At 50.2% G+C, this 23103-nt stretch overlaps 1 protein-coding gene across 1 annotated transcript in view; it reads left to right on the forward strand.

The window, feature by feature from the left end:
- The first annotated feature begins 2079 nt into the window (after positions 1 to 2079).
- Positions 2080 to 23103, forward strand: part of gfra4a (GDNF family receptor alpha 4a) — a 66615-nt gene continuing 45591 nt past the window's right edge. The window contains 1 exon segment of the mRNA XM_062557470.1: positions 2080 to 2590. Within this exon segment, the coding sequence (XP_062413454.1) occupies positions 2533 to 2590 (58 nt within the window). The 5' untranslated portion in view covers positions 2080 to 2532.

Raw genomic sequence — 23103 nt, forward strand, 5'->3', positions numbered from 1 at the left:
GACCCGACTCCCTCGCTGTTCTGCTACCTCTCTCTCTCTCTCTCTCCCCCCACCCGTAGACCAGAGAGAAGGATTCTATCCCCGGCAGGCAGGGGGAGGGTTTGGTTCAAAGGGTGGAGGTCGGGCATCGATGCGCCATCTTTGCAGTGTGAGTCAGAGGGGTCAGCGTAGGTCACATCTTCCTAACCCTCTGGGTGAAGCAGAACCCGAATGAGGACCGGCAGCCAGTTTGCCCATGAGCAAGGCGCTTACCCACCAGCTGCTGCTGTGGACGCAGCGCTGGAGCGCCGCCAGAGTGCCGATCCAAACCTCAAACATCCCCCCCCCGCGGGGCTGCTGTAAAAAAGAACAAAATCATTTTTGTTGCGTTCCATCTCGATAAACGTGCACTTGGCAAAGCGCTTAGTGAACACACTTGTTTTTACACAAAACGTGACTTACAGACGTGTCGCGCTGCACTAATGAAACTGTTATTTGCTCTTTTTTTTTCCAGCCAGCGATTTGAAATTTGGGAATTGAGTCCAAAGTGTCGGCTAAACTGCGGAGAAAGCACACAATGTGCTGAGAAAAGGAGCGTGTCCAACTCCAGTGTAGATGTTTTCACTCGTGTGCCCTTTGGTCCACATTTACAGGATTTCTGGGAAATTAAAGCTCATTTTTTTCTTTGTTGCTGCTGTCTCAAGCTTCTGAGTTCTTCTTCTGGGCTTCACCTGCATGACACCGATTTTACGGTAAACACATGTCAGAACCTCTCTGCCACCCTGCAGAGGAAGAAAAGCTGATCCCCAGTGTCCACAGCAGCTGTAATGTCCATCATGTCAATGAGTGACAGTCAAAGACCAGATCACATCGCTTCTTAAGCGTCACGTGCAAGGTGTTTTCATCCTACTCTGTGCCTTCAAAATGACTGCAATGGACTAAAGGAGGAAGGACATCATTTGTCAGTCCCAGCGCCATTTATAAAACACGTTTTTAAAAATAGGTTTTGTTATTGAAAAAATCTCAACCTGAGATTAAATGGAACGAACACAAGATACTCACATTTTTTATGAATGATAAATCAACGAGTCGGCTTCCATCTCCGGTTCTTCACCCAGTGGAACAGAGAACAAGAGGAGAAGGAAAAGCACTTTTTACGTCCCACTCCACCAAAAGAAAGGTGTTCTTTTTAAAAGACAGCGACCCATGCGTTGTGGTCAGTGGGCGTCTGGCTACATACAAAACTCTGCAAATGTGATGAAGGTTTAGAAAACACTGGCTGCAGTATCTGTCCTCTCAGCCTTCCTGCTCTCCTCGAGGAGCACACTGCCCACTCTCCTCAGAAAACAACACCAAGCCCAACACAAGTTTAAGGTTGTGCAGCTTATTCTTCGGCGTGTGATCCTTCCCACGTTTCTTTTTTTATACTGCAACGGTTTCCAATGGACGTGTCCAGGAGACGCTGTAAGGACTCCCAAAATGAGCTGAAGGAGGCAAAACGTCTCCCAACGGAGAGGCCGCTCAATAATTAATTTCTCATCCGGTGAGAGTTTTATCAGGGGGGGGGGGGGGAAAGGCACGTAACGCACCAGCGGTCACATGAGGGATTTAAATATTCTCCAGGATGTGGATTATTGTGGGTGCAAACATTGTCTCATCGAGGAGGTCCAAAGCGCGTGATCCTTTGTGCTCCCTTCGCTTCCACCACCAAGAGGACAACGAGGACCTCACGGCCTGCTGCTCCTCCGCTGCTCCGGGGCCCTGAACAGATTTCTGTAACTTCCTCCAAATCAAAGCTTCTCGTGCAAGTCGGCTGTGGTAGTTTCTCTTTTTTGGGGGTAGGGGAGAGGTGGAGGGGAGGGGGGGGGGCTACGGTGCGTCCACCCTCTGCACCATTTTACGCAGGCTCATTGTTTCCATTTTATGGCAGTATGAAATAGGCTATCGATTCAACTTGTCCTATTTCAACTTTTGGCCAAGATTGGATTTTTAAACGAGCCGCATCTCTCCGGCCGGACCCGCCCGGGAGCAGAGGATCACGGGCGCAGCGTGACTCGCTGGGTCGCCCCCCCCCCCCCCTGTGATTCATGCGCAGCTTCCAGGCGGCGCGCAGGTGGAGGCGGAGAGGATAGAGAGAGGAAGCGGCTCGGCGAGGACGCGCGCGACACGGCCGCGGACGTTCAACACGCGCGCGCCCTTCACTGAGGAGCGAAGTGTTCTTCTTTTTCTTCTGGTTGACGCTTTCTGTTGCGGTGATCGGAAACCACACCGGCGCGAATTTGGCGCAGTTGTAGCCCCGTTTTGCGCCCCTCGGCCCTCCACCGAACGCCCCCCCCCTCCCCTCCCCCCCTCGTCCATGACAAAAGTTTGACTGTTAAAGAATGATGCTCTGCTTCAATGCGGTGGATTCCGGCGTCAGCCTCGGTGACCAGTCAGCGCTCGAGAAATAGCCGCGACTCTTTCGGTCCTCATTCCGCTGCCGAGTCCAACTAACACGGGGCTTTTTGTTCTTGCGCATCGTCGCCTGCCCCGGGATTGCATCCGTTGTAATTTATGTCGCACTCCATAATGGACTTCCTCGGACTGTACTTCTTGCAGCTGGCGCTGATCGGTAAGTTGACCCCCACTTGGGATGTGATGCAGTGCAGGTTGAACTTGTGCAGGATGAAGCAGCTGCTCCGCTCCCATCACACCTCTTCAGTCCGAGCTTCATTAGCGCAAAGTTGCATGATGGGATGTTTATTTTCCTGCCATGGCAGCCGGTTAATGTGAACGGATGCACTGCGGGGTCCCGGTCGGAGGGGGAGGGGAGGGGGGGGGGGGGTGTTACTGGGTTTTAGAGGAGGGGACCACACAGAAACACTGCGAAATCGGGTCTGAAGGGCGACTGGAAAGGACGGGAGCGGAGCGGCTCCTCTTCGTGTCACTCTGCAGGCAGCACGGCGGTCTGCGTGCAGGTGTGCACACCGTCACTTACCTGCAGGAAGAAGAGCCTCGCAATGTGTCAATGTGCCAGTGCAGAAGTGTGCGTCAAAGTGTGTGCGTGCGTACGCGGCAGCCCGCGAGGTTGTTGCCATGCGGGTGCGTGTGCACCGGTCTCTGTGTGTGTTTGTGCGGTGCGGACCGGCGGCCAGTGCGGGTTTATTTGTGCGAGTGAGTTGGTTTGTGCGCGTGTTGAGCCCGCGCATTCGTGCATGCGTTTGAGGGTAAAAGAGAGCAGACAACTGTCCAAAGTGGGCTGCACAAATCCAATAGTTGAATTTTGAGAAATGACACCAGCAGCTTGCACGGACACACACACACATGCACGCATGCACGCGCGCGCACTGTGATTTCCGTCTAACCAGATATATTCATCATGCTACCTGTACACTGCTCATCGTGACAGATGGTTATTTCCAATGTCAACTGTTTACTGGTTACAAGTAAAATTCACCCTGTGCTTCCCCACCCCCCACCACATGGAAGAGGAGGGTGGGGGGGGGGCACACAGCAGGCTGGGAACAGGACGTGTGGACCGGGGGATTTGTGTTTGTGACTCGTAGCCCCGGGCGATGACAGCTCCACATCTCAGACTCCATTTCCCCGCGATGCAGCTGTGATTGCAGCCCCGCCGCCAGCCGCCTTGCATGCTGGGAGTGCATCGGAACTTGTGGGGCTCCCAGGCGAGCCGTCCAGACGGCCACCCCCCCCCCCCCACCCGAACACACGCGCTTGCAGCATATCTGTCGGCTCCACTTCGCTTAAATGATGTGATGCCCTCCCTCCTCTGAAGTTTCACATTATATGTAGAACGCTTGTCGCTGCGCTGTCACTTAAGACGCGAGCCGGGTGGGCGAGTGAAAGCAGGATGTGGGGGGGGAGGGAGGGGGGGGGGGGGCATTGAGTCCTGGTCTTTTCTCAGCAGATATTCTCACCTTGTCAAAGAAAGGTGTCAACATTCCAGAGAGTCTCTCACCTGGGGCCTCGTGATCCATCAGGGAGGCAGAGGCAGGGAGGGGGGAGGGGGGACGGGGGGGGGGGGGGGGGATCAAAGGAACCAGAGCAGCTTTAACCTAAAGGTTATAAATGGGAAGACGGAGGTGGTCGGTTTGGATCCACAGGGGGGGAATCAAAGTGGAACGGGGCAAATGAGTCTTAAAAGGCTGTCAGAAATGTTATGGGTTAGGGTGAGTTGGGGGGGACTGGTAAATGTACCTCATCCAGGATGAGATGCTGGACACCGGGTTACCTGATGCATCCTCCGTGTCGTCTCTTTAGTGATGCAAAGCACCAAAGACATGAAGAAGCTCTTGTCATTGGGTTGAATTGGGATCTCGTGTCACATGTAGAATGATTCGGGTTAAAGAGGTCAACCACAGCTTAACCTCAGCGTCTTGTGTCTGGATCTCCTCCAGATGATGGCTCCTTTTCTCCTGTGGTCTTTAGCCTTTGGCTTCCATCTTGTATTGTTCACCTCACATCTTTAGAATGTCCTGCAAACCACTCACTTTTTATATATGTTTTAATCTGTTATTTCTCGATGCTTGAGGGCAGCTCTATTAATTGTTGCAGCGGGGGGGCGGGGCTTAGGGAAGGGTTAAACTCTGGTCCATGTTTATTTTAGTCAATTTGTCATTCACATAAACTGCAGCAGGAAATAAGCATCTGGAATACTTGATTCTGTCGAATGTGAAATGGTCCTCACGCCCTGATGAAGACCTCTCTGTTTAAGGTGTGTGTGTGTGTGTGTGTCTCGCATGGACTCTCTTCCTCGATCTCCTGCTGCAAACACACACACACACATACACACACACACACCAACCCTCCGGCCAAACGGGGCTCTTTAAATGCCTGTCGTGTCTGGCGGCTGCAATAATATGCGTCCAGTCCAATGAACGTCTCCATCCCATGAACCCAGTGCTGGATTAGCATGCTGTGTTTTTGCATTGCGTTATCGTGCAGGGGTACAATCACCACAAACCCCCCCCCCCCAAGTACTTGAGATCCAGATTAGCATATTTACTGCTCGGTCTTGTGGCGCTTCAGTGATTATTTGCCCACACTCCTTTGAACACTTTGCAATCATCACTGCGATAATTTGAGGAGGATATTGTGCGTATTCTTCCAAGTGGTCGACAGCAGCCTCTTTAGTAAATATTGTCCAGCGATGAGTGCTGATCGTGAACGCTCACGGCCCTCTACTTGAGGTGACCTTTGGGTGATTGGTTCACCACGGGGGCAGCAGAGGGAAGGTGTGAACAATTTAAGGATGCGTTAAACTGCGGGGGGCAGGGGGGGGGGACACACCGGAAAGGCCATCCGCTGTTGATTTTTATATCAGCTGCCTTTTGGCAAACGGATGATTACGTGTAATTTGTTTCAAAGTGGCTGCTGTCATCTGTGTGACTCGGTGCTCTCGTCCATCGTTTCATGTGAGATGGATGGATGAAGGGATGGATGGATGGATGGATGGGTGGGTGGATGGATGGATGCGATGCGCGTGCTCCACAATCAAGAGAGTCGTGACCGATGGAAAGCAAAACAAACACGTGAGAACTCTTCAAACTAAATGTCAGACGTGGAGCAAACATCTCCATTACTGCTTCAGAATGGAAATCAGTTGATGGGGAAATGATAAGGATCAAAAGTATTATAATCATCCTGCTGTCGTAGACGGCTCCGTTTGGTTGTTGTTCTTCTGGAAATCCTTTGAAATCACTCGTTGCCACCAAAGAGCCGTTCACTTTCCAGATGTTGAGGACTCCAGCAGATGGAGAGAAAGCTGACTGCTGGTTCCCGTTCCTCAGCAGGTAGCTGCAGAGTGACCTGCCACACCAGCTGGATGCATGTTACACTTTATTACTTGTTGCTGTAGAGTCATCTGATCTTTAGAAGAACAGCCGCTTTAATGGCTTCTCATGCAGCCTCCTTGTTTTTCATATCCGTCTTTCTCCATAATAAGTGACAGGTCTTTGTCGCTGTCAGTATAAACGTGTTATAAAATGTGAAGACTTTACTACCGCTACTACGACGAGACACATACACACCCAAATACCTAAATACAGAACTTGTCTCTCATAGAAGCATTTTTGTGTGGTGGGTTTTTCTTTCTTGGCCACGAGGGGGCAGAATAACAGCCGAGGTCAAGGTGCTTGAATCGTCTTGAATGTGGCTTAAAACTAAAGGGAGCTGCTCACTTAAAAGTGCTATTTTTTATTTCAATGTAATTGTGTTAATGGATCCCAGAGTTTGGGGAGGGAGACGTGGACAACGTGGACTTTTCTCTCCACACAAACCGCTTCCTAATTCACTCCGAACCCCTCGTGTTGCGGGAATAAATCTTTTGCCTTTTTGCATGTTTGGTGACCATGAATTGTGACGGGTGATATTATGGGTTTTTACGCTTTATGCATTTATTCTGACAATTTTTTTAAAAAAAGCCTCCTCCTCCTCACCCCCCCCCCCCCCCCCCGACACATGCATAATTCATCCTCCCACCGGATCTGCATAGCTGGTGCAGCGCTGCGCGGCTTCTTGATTCCTCCTACAGCGGCTGCTTCTCGGCGCCTCTAAACTCCTCCGACAGGGAGACGGGAGAGAGAGAAGAATCACAGGAGCAATCACAGCGAGCGGGAGGAGGAAGAGGAGGAGGAGGAAGAGGAGGAGGATGGCAATAAGCCGCGTGTGACAGGGACGAGAGGGGATTTATGTTCCTGTGAGGCTGGAGCTGTCGTTTTGGCATCTAACACAGCGGGGGGGGGGGGATGTGCACCCTCTGTGGATCCCTGGTGCCAAGCCTCAACCTTTACCCCCCCCCCCGCCCCACTCTTTGATGAACTCTTCATCCCCGTCTGCTGTTCATGGCGACCTGTTGCCCAGAGACCCCCCCCCCCCCCCCCTGCCACGTTCTCCTTTCTGCAGATATCTTTTTTTTTTTTGATGTCCGATCCGTCTTCGTTCGATTGATTTATTGATTTCATTCGTAAACTGTCTCCCCGCTAAGATAAGGCAGTCATAACACCACCCCCCCCCCCCCCCCCCCCCCCCCCCGTGGCCCAACAAAGATGTCGCCTCACAAAGTCCGACGGCCTTGGGTGCGATTTATCGTCTTGGTTGACATTTACAGACGGCCGTTGGTCGCGACGGTGCTGATACGGACCCCCGTGTGCACAAAGAGCAGATGGAAGCAATTACAAAGGGCGACACGGCCAAGATAAACGCCCCCCCCCCCCCCCCGCCGGAAGAGAGGGACTCAAACCGCAGCAGAAATGCTGGTGGGGAGGCCACAATGACGGCGCTCCTTATTATGTTAAAACCCTGCCATTTCCAGCGGCTTTTGTCACGGGCCGATTATGCCACAGAGACAATTACCGTCTCCGGCAGGATGCGCCGCTCGCTGCCACGGATCCACCGGCAGACGTTTCACTTTGTAGTGAAATGGCTGCAAAAATGGTTCGGGCTGATTGTGAGCGAGCCTAAAAGGGTGCAATTAATCAGAAGAAAAGTTTTGTGAGTGTGTGGGAGGTGGTGATGGGGGGGGGGTTGCGTAACATGGCTTTGCCATCTTTGGCGGAGAGAATGACAAGTGCAATGAATCAAGCTAGCTAGACTTCAAGGCCCCTTGGTCGAGTGTGCACAGCACTTAGAGGCTGCGAGCGCGTCGCCCGGTGCGTACTTAAGTGGAGCCAAGTCCCAGCGTCTCGCTGCCAGAACCGTTAGCCACGCCCACCAAATAAAGGCGCCCATTACCCCCGCCGCCTCATCAGGAGAGGTGACGACCCATGTTCTCACCCGGCTCCATTCAAAGCGGCTCCTTCTGCCTGATTTTAATGCACCGAAAGGCTCAGAGTAAAATAATACTCCATCATCCTCCAAAAGGCTCCTCACACCTGTTGCCCCCCCCCCCCAGGTGTACGCAAAGTATTTTTCCGTCTCATTACAAAGTGTGTCTCCATAAAAACCGGAAGATTGATCAATTAATCAGTGAGATAACAGCTGTTAAATGAACAGTCTGGTTCCAGCTTGTTCTTCTTTCCATGCAGGGACATGAACAGAACCTGATATTTGAGGTCGGGCTTCGGGGGCTTGGGGGGCTTCGCACTGATGGACGTGGTTCAAGGTGTTTTGACATCACAAATAAAATAAAAATAAAAATCCCTGGTTAATCAACATATGCCCTTTGGGAGCGGTTCTTGCGTTGGAGACGACTCTCATTATAACAGGAAGTGTGGAGATGATTCATTTCATCCATAAGTTGTTGTGTCATTGTGATCAATAACCAAGTAGTATTGTGTTTGTGTTCTGAGCAGCTTGGAACTGGGACACGCTGCATGTCTTTAACCTCGATAACATTTCGCTCTCCTCTGCCTCCGCGTTGGAAGTTATTACATATTCATGAAGCTTAGATCCACAGCACAATGAGAATGTTGTATTTAGTCAGCTTTTAATCACCAGTTTAACCAGCGAGTCTCCGCGGTCCGAGGCTGGAAATGTGATGGAATAGTCTGGAGATATTTCTGTGGTCCGTAAAAAAAAAAAAAAAAAGAAACCGCATCTTAGACAGAAAAACAATATTTGTCCCTCCTTGTTTCACAGTTTCCACAAACAGGTTTGTTTTGTGGCAGCGGGATTGACTTTGAGGATTATGAACGTGTTAAAACAACTGCAGAGTCTGTTTATTTGGATGAGAATAGTCCGTCCCCCCGTCCCCCCACCACCACCACCAGATCCCAGTCCGGAGCCCAGTGGAGACGCCGCGGGGTCTGAGGAGCTAATTGTTTTTTAAGACGGACACAGAGGAATGTGAAATGGGCCCCGGGGAATCGGGTCGGGTGCCAGGCGGCGAACTGGCTGAGCCAATGGGAGGGAGGGAGGGAGGGAGGGGGCGACGCGATAACATTCACGGGGGCTAATAGCAGCATGTGTGGCGTCCACTTCGCCTGCCGGGCACACGCAGAAAATTTGCAAAAAGAGCAACTTTCAACAAAAAAAAAAAGAGAAATTTGGAAATCTTTCAAGATTAAATCAAGACACAAGATCCCAAAACAGTGTACTGGCGGCTGTGATGAGGCCGTTTGTGTCTTGTCGCATTGCCCAGAATTTATCACATAGTCTGATTTAGCTACTAAGTGACAGCATGCAGTGTTTTTGCATTCCAATCATATTAAACAACACACCATATGTTACGCAATATCACTTTGTCTTTTTTTCCGGTGACCTTGTGTTTAGTGGACCAGCGTTCTGCTGAACGCAGCCTCTCGGAGGCCTACGGCCTTATTGCATGGTTCCAGTTTGTCTCTCTGTAAAGGTGGATGTGGAAGAAGAGCAGCACCAGAACCACTTTGGGTCCTAAAACCCGAGGAGAGGCCCAAGGACTCCAACGTCCTGGTGGAGGTTCCCAATTAGCAAAGATCCTGAAGCCACAAATGACACCTTGGAGAAACCTGAACAGACATACACCAGGAAGAGCGCCGCGCAGCCGCTCTACTCGTTTTCTTTGAGTCACATGTCAGCCTGGGTGTTTAAGGACATGTGATCCGTTCCTCCTCCATTGTTGGTATTGTCGGTGAACTGTGAATGTTCCATCGTGATTGGACAGCTGGATTAAAAGGGGAAAATCCAGACGTAACGCTGTTTGATATATTTAAACTCTTTTCTCCTTGCTTATTTACTGTCTATTTAACTCTCCCATCAGTTGAGTCTTTAGGACAAGCGACAACCAGATGAGTGGCAGGTGGGCGGGACTACCAACACACATAAGTAGCACTTTAGGGATGAATGCTAAGAGAGGAAATCTGACAAAGACGTTCGCAGTGAGGGTGAGTGTTAAACTTATTAAACCATCAATACATTTATGTCCTGCAGGCCTTGGGATGGATTCCATGTGACTCTCATAGGCAGCAGCTCAGAATAAGACGGGGCAACCCCTTCCTATCTCTGCTCAGTGGATCATCTCCCTTCAGCTAAGCTGATAAATCCTGCCTTCAAGGCTTTTTTTGTTCCAGCACATCCAAATGCAGTTTTATTTTTTTTTATTTCAAAGGGGATTTTAGAGGGCTGTGATTGACGCGCTACACAAAATGTATAAGAAATTGTTATTTTTTTCCTCTGTTTCGTGTTTGCGCCGGTGGGATTCATGTGGAATGACGATTTTCTTTATGACACAAATGTCCTTCAATATGAAGCGATTTATATATATATATATATATATATATATATATATATATATATATATATATATATATATATATATAAAATTGATTGCAACATTTCGAATGCTCAATTTGTTTGGAAAACAGACCGAGACCTGAAGATTAGTCAAAGCAGCCGAACTAAGGTGAGGTAGCTCAGCACCACCAGCATGAATGTAAATGGGATTCAGCAGCAATGAAAGGTACAAAGTGCTCTAATTAAATCCCCCTCCATGTGGATTCAATTTCTCCGGGCCTCACGGCTTCCTGTCGGAGACGGAGAGCCGCCGCTCCCCCCCTCGCCGACCGCGCCAGTCACAGCCCGATGATGAAGACGGTGGCGATATATCGATCCGTGCCTCTTATGTGGAACAAAGCGGCCGTTACCCGAGGTAGCGATTTGCTCAGTTTGCTGCAGGCAGTTCGTCTCATTTCCAAAAACCGGCCCGATCGCTCCGAGGGTTTCTCCCAAAATATCGTAAACACTCCTGCGGCACTTTTGATCTTTGCCAGCTTCTCCAGTCAATTAACACTGCCCCCCCCCCACCCCCCCTCAAAACGTCTTTCTGATTGTGGAAATTGCAAATGATTTGCCCCCGGTGTTATCCATTACACATCATTTTAGTGACTCCTCTGCATTTCTTTCTCTAGTGGGAAGCGGCGTGGAGATGCTTCAAAGATCAATTACCTTCCCTCAAACAGATATGAACCATCACACACCCAGCTGTGAACACCTCGTTCCTCCTCAACAACCTGCCAATCGTCCCATGAATGTAAACATGGCCACTTGGGCGTCTGCATTTTTCGGTGCGCCGGCTGTGAAAACAAATCTCCCTTCTCGGATGACAAATCGAAATCAAATCTAAAATAAAAAAAGGGGGGGGACTTTAAAAGCCAAGTCAGTCACAGTCAGCACCCGCACCTGTCTTAATCTGATCGGGAACACAAGTGAGAGAAAGATGGACTCACACACACGCACACACACACACACACACACACACACACACACACACACACACACACACACACACACACACACAGAGCTCTGCTGCCCATCGTCTGCCTTCAGAGAGCCTCGTTTATTTTGAGAAGAGGATTTTTTGGGACACACGAGCTCTCAAGTGGAACAGTGAAAATAAGATATAAACCCTGCCTCGTGACTTTAGGCCATGGCAAGATCAAACAAGCACAGGGGGGGGGGGGGGGGGTGGAAAACCAAAGTGGGAGCGAGGGAAAAGTCTTTCCAGAGGACCGCTGGCTCGCCTCCCTTCCCCCCCCACCCCTCCCACGTGTCATCTTTTAGTTACATTTGCTGCTTTTAACTTTACCCACTGCCCTTCCACTTTCCTGTGTGATTCCCCCCCCTCCCCACCCCCCCACACACTCCGTGGCTCCAGGCCTTCCTACTGAAGTGTGACCTAATCCACCGCCATTGATCTAAGGTCACTCGCCACCACGGCGGTGACCTTTCACGGATTCCAATTATCTAATAATCCACTGCATCATCTACCCCCCCCCACCCCCCCAGCGCTCTGCTAGCCAAGTGAGGCACAGCATCGAGGAGATGAACAATGAGTAGATCGGAGGTCAGAGGCACTTCTTCCGATACTAAAAGACAGAAGAGAAAGTACAGTAAAACGGGGGGGAGGGTGGGGGTGGCTATCAAAGGGGCCCCGTCCCACACTATAGCAGACGGAGAACATTCCCCCCCACCCCCCTCCCTCCGAGACGCCTGCAACCTCTTGTCAGATCAGCAACCCTGAACGAGACGCCATGCGATCGGCACCACGGCAGGACGAGATGAAAGGAGAAAGCTCCTCGGTGGGCCGGGCCGTCAGGGGGGGGTCACAAGGTCCCGGCCCCCATCAATATCGTTTAAGGACACTCCTGAGCGTAGCCCCCCCCCCCCTCCTCCAGAAAGCCCTGAAAACGCACTATGCGAGCAAAAGGTGTATTTGAAGCGTTATCTTACCCGACCTTTAAATGGTCCTAATGTCTGCAGGTGATCAGGAGGAGTGTTTTATGATGAGGACTCGTGTTTCTAACCATCTTCACTCCTCCGGTGAGGAGGAACGCATGTTGATGGAAGGAAGACGAACCGAGGCAGTGGCTGGTTTAACCTGGTTAAACAGCATAAAATAGAAGGCACCCACTTCAGGACAGTTGCTTCAACTGGATATTCAGTGAAAAAACAGCAGCCCGCCAGCTGTACGTCATTATTGTGTTTCCTGAACTGAGGACTAACGTGCAGCCAGTTCCAAACTACAATTTGGTCCCCACCTCTATTTCAGCCCACACGGTGTGTGTGTGAATATTATGGAATGGTCAAAACATACGTCATTCAGAACCATCAGACCTGAGTTAATATTATTTATCGGCACATGATGAACGTGCCACTAGAAACACAACAACGTGCACGTCTGCGAGGCGCCGATAATTCCTTCGCCTGTTCATCCGTTCAGCCCGTGCACGTCTTTGTCGAGCGGGGCGGGGAGGGGGGGTGGGAGAGACGTGCAGCAAAGCCCCCCCCGGGCAGATAAAGCCTCCATCCCTCTGCTCCCGGAGTGGAGTCATGACGGATGGATATTTTCATTTTGGGGACCGGGAAACACATCAAGACTTTCCTCCAAGGGGAACACATTTATTTTTATCCTTTATTTCCTTAACCAGGAATCAGCCGCCTGACGGTTTCTACGCGTGAAACGTGTCCATCGTGTCCTTTAGATGTCCATCGTGTCCGTTAAGCGTCCATCGCCGATCGGGTTCAGGTCCACTGTCCGACGTGGTTCTCCATCACGCCGTCCCTCAAGGTTTGCCCGCGTGTGCCGACAGCGCAGGCGGACCAGGTGATCCTGTCTTTCTTGGCGTGAATGGGGCTGCTGAAATGCTGCTGTAAATCCCCCCCCCCCCCTCCCGCCCCCGTCACAGTGATCCCCGGCCGGGTCATTAGGTCCCCCATTGAGACGAGCTAGCGTGTTCAGCTACGCTTGACTGGGCCGTTCCCATTTATCCTCAAGCCCTTGTGGTTCTTTCCGGAGACGGGAGCTGCCCGGTTCATCCGTCCGCCTGTCCCCCCCCCCCACCCCCCCCCCATCGACTTGTTAGAAGCAGCCTGTCCGGCCTCGTTACCGAGCCTGCCGATCCGTGGCCATAAACCTGTGCACAGGTGGACAGGTATTAGCCAAGCGGGGCTTTGCACAGCTGCCCCCGACCAGTGGCTGAAAGCCCGACATCTCCCTCACGGCGCCGACGCGCTCATTGCCGACGGCAAGTGAATCTGCAGAACCTCGCGGGTTCCGGTCGGCCTCTTGAAAGGTTTTTACCTTTCCCGCTCCGACACGCAGGCGGTAACTGGCAATGTTTTATATTGTGTGTGAATCATTTTGTGTAATGACCCCAAAGTGATGGTCTTTGTCCACATTGTTGGCTAAAAGCAATGAACTGGGACTGCTTCTCAGCCCTGTAATCTCCCACCGGCCTCCGGTACCACTTTATTGCCTCCAGGTCTGCCGGCTTTAATATCCTGCTTTGTGTAAATCAGCGCATTTCACCGCTGGCCACGCTGATTGGGTTGCTTTAATTACACCTCGTGGAATCGCCTTTTGTCTGCAACGTTTACCATACAAAACAGTGAGGGGGGCGGAAAGCGACTGAAAACAATCCGCCCCGAGGAGATGCAGATGTATCTGACCCACTGGGAAATATCCACGCCGTTAATTGCAAACGCAGGGCGCCGATTTGAAACGCAGGCGCCACGCGCTCTCTGCACAACATGACGTGATATTTAATCAACCCTCACACGATGAGGAGAAACATGTTTAGCATTAAAAAATACTAATAATGTATAATATTGTTTAGCATGTTCCGTGGGTCCTTCCTCTCAGTGATGAAGCCATCCGGATGTTTCCGCGTCTGCACACATCCATCGGACAGGTGTCCCCTGTAGCCGGCGTCCTCTTGTCTCTTTGCTCAGTGACTTTCATTAACAGCGAGCACTGTTTGCGAACGTGGCAGCTTCCTGTGTTTGAAAGCCCACCCCCCCCCCCCCCCCCCCCCTGCCACCACCCGCCCCCCTCACTCACAGACACCTGCTCTGAAAATAGCTGGTGTAAGGTGGAGCTGTTTGGATGAGAAATCATGCAGGAAAATGCACCCAATTGTTTTTTTTGTTTTTTTTTGTATCAGGGTGGAGGGGGCTCCAGGAAATTGCCCAGAAATCCCCCCCCCCCGTTGCCCCCTTTATCGCTTTCGTCTGTGAGGAATACAGAGGGACAGAAATGAGGAGGCCACACACGGAGAGATGAAATGAGCAAGTCGACTGCGGGAGGGTATTAAAAGGTGGGGAGGGGAGTGGGTTTGCGGTGGTTGTGCAGGGGGGGGGGGGGTGGAGAAAGGGACAGTAGGGAGAAAGTGGACAAGATAAATGAACTTCAGTCCAACAGCAGATCCTGTCAGTCAGTGGTGCTGACAGCAACTCTCCGTTTAGACTCTGTATTCAAGGTGTGTGTAAACCAGGCTGAAAATGACCTAATTAATCGCATTTTGAAATTCATTAATCTTGATTAATGGCGATTAATGAATGTTGTTGTTGTTTTTAATGAATGTTTTTCTTCTAAAGACTAAATCTTAAAAGTAATGAGTAATCACTTTAGAAAGTGTGTATATTATACTGTTGTTAGATTGTTAATGTTATTTTAAACACAAAGCTACAGAATTCGACCTGGTGGAACATAGCGACAAACACTTTGCTCTCAACTCTCCGTCGTTTAACGGCTGAGTTTGAAGTGCCAACCATCTCCCCACATTTAGCAGGACGTTTTCAAATCACCGTCTTTTGGGCTGTGCAGGCTGTGCGCTGCGAAGGGTGACATTGATGTTGAGATGGAAGTAGCCTAGCAGCTAGCTTAGCCTAGCAGCTAGCTAGGCATAGCTATCCTCTGTTTTATTTTACTTCCAATGCAAAAAGCTTTTTCCTCCTCCATGTAACTGACTGCAGCTAGCTTCCGGGTATATGTAGCCTGATTCTAAGGATGAGACAGGACACTTAAGATTTATTTTTCATTAATGCGGGTCCTTTATTTCCCCCGACTACAGGACGGTGTACACAAATAACCAATTGCTTTTCTTTGAACAGTATAACATAGAATAGAACTAGCATACAAAACAACAGTAGCGACTCCCTCCTGTTTAAACATGCTGTTCAACACCCTGTCGTTCCTTCAAAAAGTCACGAAAACAATGAACTCACTCGACGCCGGAGCGCACGGCTCCATAAACCTCAATCCACCAAACGAGACAGCAGCACATAACCCAAGAGCATACACTCGGTGAACAGTTGACAATCTCCATTTACGTGGTGAGTCAGGATTGTTGATGCACAAACGCTGACCCGCTGAACAAACGCCCTCCCAGAGCCGCCCCGACGCTAACCGCCAACAATGTGTTGCTGTCGGTAGCCGCCAGGCTCCCGTTCTGCAAATCCCGCGCGAACTCGGTCCCATGTGCTTAAAGTGGCAGTACCCCCCCCCCCCAACGTGAAGCAGCACGAAAACCCTCCCTCCCGCCCCCACCCGGCTACACATATATGCCTTTATGGTTGACCTGATACCTGCAGCAGCAGCAGTCAGATACCCGTTGCCATGGCACTATAGAGAGCAGAAAGGCAGGTGTGTCAGTAAATACAGCATCACAGTGATTCAGTGCCGCTCCCCAGGTCTGTAATGCCAAAGACGGATGGAGGTGGAAGTGAGTGTGTGTGTGGGGGGGGGGGGTTGGGTGGGGGGCGCTGACAGATTGATCAAGCCGGCCGAAGCCTTTTCAAGGTGAGATCTCAGTTGTGAGGGTGGGGGTGGGTGTGGGCCGTACCTCATAGGAGAGAGTGAAGCTGAGGCTGCGCGACGCCTCAGATGACCCCTGGGGGTCGCTTTCCCCACTGCACGTTCTCAGACACGTGCCCCCCCTCCTGCAGGATGGTTTGGTGAGTGGTTATTTCTCCCTCACCTTTATCTCTTCACTAGCAGCAAAGCCACGGCCCAGTTGAGGCTTTTTAAACATTTGTAGATCCCTATTTCTTCTGGCAGCCTGGTCAGAAACAAGGAGGAATAATAGCGCCTCTGGGCGTTAATGTTCACCTCTCCTCATATTTACAGCAGCTCCGTTTGATCTTTAACATCTTCCTGCGTTCCCACCGCACAGCTGCTCTGTGAAAACCACACGAGGCACGATCCCACTACGACTACCCCGCGTTGCTAACAGCAAACAGAGTGGTTAGCAATAAGCCCTAATTTTACATAATTGATTTCCCACTCAGTTCTATTTAACTGAATGTAAAGACTTTAATTGGAGCTTTGTGTCTTTCTGCGCAGTGTTTTTCACTTCCCATTATATTCTCCATAGGCTCTGCAGGGGAATGAAGGAATGGATGGATAGCGTAGCAGCAGGCTCCAGAAGCTGGTTTCCTGTGATTATAAGTGTGTAGGTTCGCCTCTGGAAGTGCACCATGAATTCAAAACTCTCTACTTTGCCTTAAGGGCCACCCTTAGGTGCCCTTAAGGCAAAGCCTCCCCTTTCTTCTGTCCTCGCTGTCATCTTCCCGCGAGCTAATCTGGAGCTTGTTGGCAGCATCTTTTCATCGGCTGTGTAATTAGAGAGCACCAATCACGGCAATAATATTCCTATCAACAACAGAGCAAAGAAAAGCCAAAGTCCATTACCTCCCAATGTGAAAACATTCTCACAGATAATTTCACTCCGCAGTCACCCAAAGTAAAAATAACATTTTTCACAACAATGTTTTTTTCAGAGGCATTTGTATGACTGACAAATCAGGGGAAAATGGACTCTGTGGTCTTTCTCTGTCACAAAAACCATTCTTGTGACTAACGTTCTTTAGCTTTTTGTACTGCTAAATACGGGCCGTTGGCTGTGAAAATCTCCACCCGCCCCCCAACTGTCCTCCACTCATCCGGGGGGGGGGGGGGGGGGGGGGGCGGACTTAGCGAGGTATTCCAGACTTCCCCTTCCTGCACATCATTGTCCAACTCTTCCACGGAGACCCCCCCTCCCCCACCAAGGCGTTTCCTGATGTGGCCCCCGTGTTCCCACCAGCTGGACCCCTCCTGACCAGATGCTCAGACCCTCCCCGCCTGAGCCTGGGCATCCTACTCAGGGAGCTCATCTGGTCATTCCGACCAGGCTCCGGTTTCACCGTGGAGGGTCAGAACGTACGTGGATTTCCCTCAAAACCGCCTGCCCATCTTAAGCTCCTTTGTATCCTCCCTGATGTGTCTGTCTCACTGATGAAAAGCGTCTCCACCTTCCTCCATCCACTGTATGTCGGACGTAGAGTCATCACTCATTGTTGCGAGGCCAAAGTTGGCCTTCTCCATCTTAATCTTTTTTTTTTGCCATCATTATATCTGTTTTTTGCAACCATAAGTACACCTGTCAATCACAGTAGCCCCGCCCTAAAGCATACCCATGCTGTTTGGCCGTCATTTACTGAATGCACATCATGGTTTATTGAAGACTTGAAACTAGAGAATAAAACTATGTTTACTGAGGGAATACATCGAGAGAGAATCATTTTCTCATAGACTTCTATACCATCTTTCTTCCTGTAAGCAGAGAAGTCGCCCCCTGCTGGTCGTTAGACAGAATACATGTTTAATCCACTCCCGCGTTGGCTTCACTCTTCAGGCGGCTGTCACTCGGCTGCAACATGCGGCTGAATCCCATCCTACATAACTTCTCTTCTCCGGCACGCTCCTGGTGACCTATAATTTGCTTTACCGTAGACGCGGTAGAGAACTATTTGCCTAGTGAAATGTGGTTGTGCCTTGTGCCCAGGCTACGGCCCATACAGGAAATTGCCATCAACAAAAACTCCTGCAGCCATAAATTAGATGCAGACCGGGTTCTTTCTCCCCGCAGCTGTGACATTTGCAGCGGCACATTTATCCCAATGCTTTGTGTGCAGATTTCAGATTGGCTCTGTTATTGCTTATTTCGTGCTGTAGTTGCTTGGTCTCGCATGATCATGTTTGATGGTGTAAAGTTCATCCCGGCAGGCAAACAAATGCACGGACCCGTGCTCCGGCTGTACGCAGACCGGCCCCAGCGGTACACAAACATTCACGGTACCACGCAGACTTAAGTGTATGCGTAGATACCATAGATGTTCTACAAATCATTAACATGGAAACAAGCATGGTGCTTGGATTCAGACGCTGACGCTCTCCTGCTGGTTTTCACTGCCACGCGCCTAACAAAGGGCCACCTTTGTGATCATTGTTGGTCCTTCAGCTGGAACATTGGTCCTGCAGAGAAGCTGTCGTGGTTGTGTACTACCCGACGAGAGGAAACGGACATTTCACTTGCTCTGGAAAACCATTTTTACGGAAGCGTGCTTTTGGGGCGAGTGAAGCCACGGCCGGCTGCAGCTACGAGCCGTTTGGTGCAGCACTCGTTGGTTCAGTGTGAGGCCAACAGCTATGACGGATTATGCAGAAACCAAAAGGTAAAGGGGATTTATTCGGCACAGGGTGCACATCCCCTCCACATTGAATCAATCTAATGGTCTCCTTTTAATGGATTTAAATCAATGGGAAACATCCTGCCTTCTTCTGTTAGTTCGACGCACACCATTTTCTTCCAAGGTTTTGTCACTATAGTTTAATAATTTGTCCAAACAAATGTTGAATACACCCAGAAATAAGATTGTGTGTATAATAACACATGCTATTAGGTCCTATTGATCCAAATCTACCTGGCCACATGATGGTTTAAGATGACGGCCATTTTTGTTCAAATCGTCTCTTGTCAAGGATCCTTCACCGTTTTAAAACTTGCTGTAGTGTATTTTTCTGATTTCATAACCTTTATTCGATCCATGGACAACACAAAGCCTATTTGGTTTAAAATATCAGCCTATCAATACTAATAACACTATAAAACAAACATTACGCTTATTTCTGTTAAAGAAAATCAATTTTTCAGGTGAATGTGGCGGCCGTCTTGAAAAATGAACCTCCAAATGTAACTGTGGCATCCCCCGCCATGGACGTCTTCATCTAGCTCCACACGCGTCCTGCACGCCGTCTCGTTCTAAAAGTTTGTGTTACTTCTCCGTCTCTCTGGCCACGTGCCATCGCCATGGTTACGCAGCGCCTGTTCATCCCCGGCTTTAAGGTCTCAGCGGAGCTCGGGCGCGTGTTCCTGCCGGAGACTGTGTGCGGGTTTTTCTTTTCTCCTCCGTGTCGCCGCGGCCTCCCAGCGGAGCTCGCGGCGCGTCCGAGGTTACGGAGAGCGTCCTCGGCCTCCTATCTCTGTCCCCGAGGTCGTGTCCGCTCGCCGGATCACGCCGTCGCCCTATCTCGCCCCCTGAAGCTACAGCATCTCCCTCTCCTTCTCCTTCCTGACTCTGATGCTCATTATCTCTTTCTCTCCAGTTATGCTAATGTTCTCTCCTGATGAAAGACGGCGCCGTCTTTTCCCGACACGTGTCTCAACCAGTCTGCGGCAGAGCTGATGATGGACAGGAAATGGAAGTTTCCTTATGTGAAACCCAGCCGCAGGTGTCTCTCATCCCCTTAAAAAAAAAAAAAAACCCTTTGTTTCTCATTCCAACAACCATATGGAGATCAGAGGAGTCCGTCCATAAGCCGCTTAGTGAAGCGCGTGTTAACAGATTCTTGGCCCGCCCTCGAGGTCGAACCCGGGACAGCGGACGTGGAGCCCAAAGTCCGGAGAGCCGCAGGGGAGCGTCGCCTCCATTAGCATTCGCGTAGAGGAAGATGGAGGACGCCAAGGAGCCCATTGGGGAAAACTAAACCAGCTCTAATTAAAGCAAATGCTAATTCTAAAGACCATTATACATTGAAATGATAGCAGAGCGGTTTTATTCAGAGGCGTATCCTCTGGGATGCTATTCTCTCTCTGCTTCCAAAGTGATAGACAGTTGTAGTCGTCACCTATTACTCTCTCTCTCTCTCTCGCCCTTCCTGTCACTTGACCTCTGCCCATCAATCTCTGATCTCTCCCCATCACAGGCGGGATGTTATTTACTGTAGTTTGGCTCCATATCTTTGACCCTCTGTGCAGCAATGAGGTTGTGGACCTTGTGTGCAGAGCTGGTGGCTGCTTGCACACCTCAACAAAAACCCAGACACACACACACACACACACACACACACGACTGCTTGTCCATTGGCTGTGAATCACTGACCTGGAGAACGGGACCTGTAATTAAGCTCCTCGGCTCACCTTAAACCTCCTTGTATCTCTGTCTCGCTTTTACGACCTTTCTCCCGCTTTGTCCTTATTTATGTTTGGCCTCTCAAATCACTTTTTGCCTCTTTCCTTTCTCCTAAATCCTGTCCTAGTTTTTATGTAAAATACGGCGTTTGTAAGGGCTGAATCTGCTCTGAGGAGCAGATCCTATGCCGTCTAGGAGGCGCGTGCCATTTGTACAGGAAGCCGCGAGCGGCCTTCGAAAGCACGGATTTAAAGCGCGATAAATGTAAAAAAAAATGATCAAATCGAAACGCCCTTTTATTATTTGCACAATACGGAGGTGGGACCTTTTTGTGCTTTGGTCCCAGTGCTCATTGTACATAAAGCATGCAGCGGAGGCTGCACCGTTGGTCTCTGTTTGGGGCGCTCGAGCTTTGTGCCTTTTGTCTTATGTGGAGATTTTAACAGGCAAAATAAATTAAACTAATGATTTTTTTTTTTAAATAAGGCAGAAGTCTGTATCCTCCCTTTGCTCAGCCCGAGCGTGACTCCATTTACGAGCAAGTGCACCATCTCAACTCGTCATTATCTCAAAATAAGAGACATCATTTACATATCATAATGTCAACGGCGTATTTGCATATTTTTCACGAGCACAATTAATGGATTTTCTGCGAGGCCTCAACAGGAAAGACCCGCTGCTTAATATTGATAAGTATTAGGCCATTATTTTACCCAGCACAAGCAGTCGGCCATCGCTAAATCATCCGCTCCATTCAAACGCTCGATGGGGGGGGGGGGGGCTCACGGCTGCCTGTGACGGATGGCGCTCCGGATCGCATGGCGGCTGCGTGCGGATGGAAATGATTCAACATGTGTCAGGGTTGGCGGAGATCAACAGGAGCGTTTTGCATAAGCGAGCCCCCCTTCAAACCCCCCCACACCCCTCCCCCGGTGCTTTGATTCCGTTTGTAGGTGGACGGCTTCAGTATCCTCCCGTCAGCATGTTCACCCCTGCACCAATATCTGCAGCGAAAGGTGAACCCGTGAACCCGCCCCCGGCCTCGATGCCACCCAGAAAGCCCCAAAACACACACACACACACACACACACACACACACAGGCTCGCTCACATCTCACATCAGACTCCTCAAGTGTGCCGTTTGATAAATCTTCCCCCTAAGTCTATTATCCGCGGAATACTCTGGTGGCACAGAAAGCGGCGCTTTGAAGTCTTCCGCCCTCTTTGCTGCTTACTCTCCAGCATGAAAACACAGACGACGCTCTGCAGCAACTCAGCCGCCTGCTCGCCTCCCGAGCACAACGCTCATAGTGCCAGATATGCATTGTGTTACAAAGCGGGTTATCTTCTGGTGTGTGTGGGGTGTGGGGTGTGTGGGGGGGGGGGGGGGGGAAGAACCCTCATTTGTTTTAGTTGGTCTCGTAGAGTCGTTTTGTGATGGAGGCGTGTCGTTTCATGCTGACGAAGCTGCTGGAGTCCGAGCGCGTCCCGTCAGTTTCGGCCGTTATATCAAAGCTTTAAGTCACATGTGCCTTTGGAACGACAGGAACACGTTATACAGCAAAGATTTTATCAACGATATTCATCCAAACGTGGTCTTTCTAGGAGGCCCGCTCTGAAGGACTTCGTCTCTCAGTTACTATACTGTTTAACAGCCCCCCCTCCCCCCCTCCCCCCCCCCTCTCTGCTCCGTGGGCTAATGGAGGCTAACAGACACTGGGACGCAAACAGAGACACTGATATGATGAAAGGTTGTTTTTTCTTACCAGGCGGCACGGCGCGACTGTGAATTTAAAGTTTAATGACCTCTCCCTGATGTCTTTTGTGCTGGATGCAGAGATGGGGGGGGGGGCGCAGAAGAGCACTTATTTGTCATTTTTAAATAATTAAAGTCCCAGCTCCTGTTGGAAAGGAGCTTCTGTTGTCTTGTAAGTGACTCAGAAGCAATCGAAGCCAGCGGGCCTCTCAGCGCCGCGCCGTGCATTAAGCAATCGCTCTCCCACTGCTGGAATTGAGCGAGTCGCTCGTGCATGCTGATGCTTCACGCAGGATTGCATGTGTGATCTTTTGGAATAGAAAGAAAACCACTTACCTGGGATATAAAGGCGGTTTGGGAAGTCGTGGGCTTCCTGAAACGTAGACGTTGTGGTTACCACGAATAATCCTGGGCGTTTAATATTCCTCTCCTCCAAAGGTCACACTAACAACTTGTCCGGGTGTGAGACGGAGCACTAGATACTCGCTGTGATCGGCCGTGTCTGTTACCCGCGGCAACGCTTCTACAGCTCAACACCGACTTCCAGAAGCGGACCATGGTGAAGCTGTTAAAGGTATCAATCGAGTACTGCCCCCCCTTTTGAGGAAGGAGAAACGAACTCTTAGCTCTCCAGAGGTGTCCAGATGTTTTCTGACGCCTCCCGCTTTCCTCAACTAACAGACATTAACTTGCAAATGTTTTGAATATGAAGTTTACTATTAATCTTAAAAAAATGGGAAGGCAAAAACACTGATGGAACTCCTAAAAGCGTCTTTGAAGTGGCGCCCCCCCCCCGCTGATATTATGAGGCATAAAATCAATCGCCCCTTTAAAAAAATGAGTCATGAGATTTCCTTTGGCAGTGAAGCCCAGTTCCCCGCTGACCGCTACGTACTGGAAGCACCCCCCCCCCCCCAAAAAAAAAAAAAACACCCTCCTTG

Source organism: Pungitius pungitius, chromosome 14, assembly GCF_949316345.1.
Source record: "Pungitius pungitius chromosome 14, fPunPun2.1, whole genome shotgun sequence".
Taxonomy (NCBI): domain Eukaryota; kingdom Metazoa; phylum Chordata; class Actinopteri; order Perciformes; family Gasterosteidae; genus Pungitius; species Pungitius pungitius.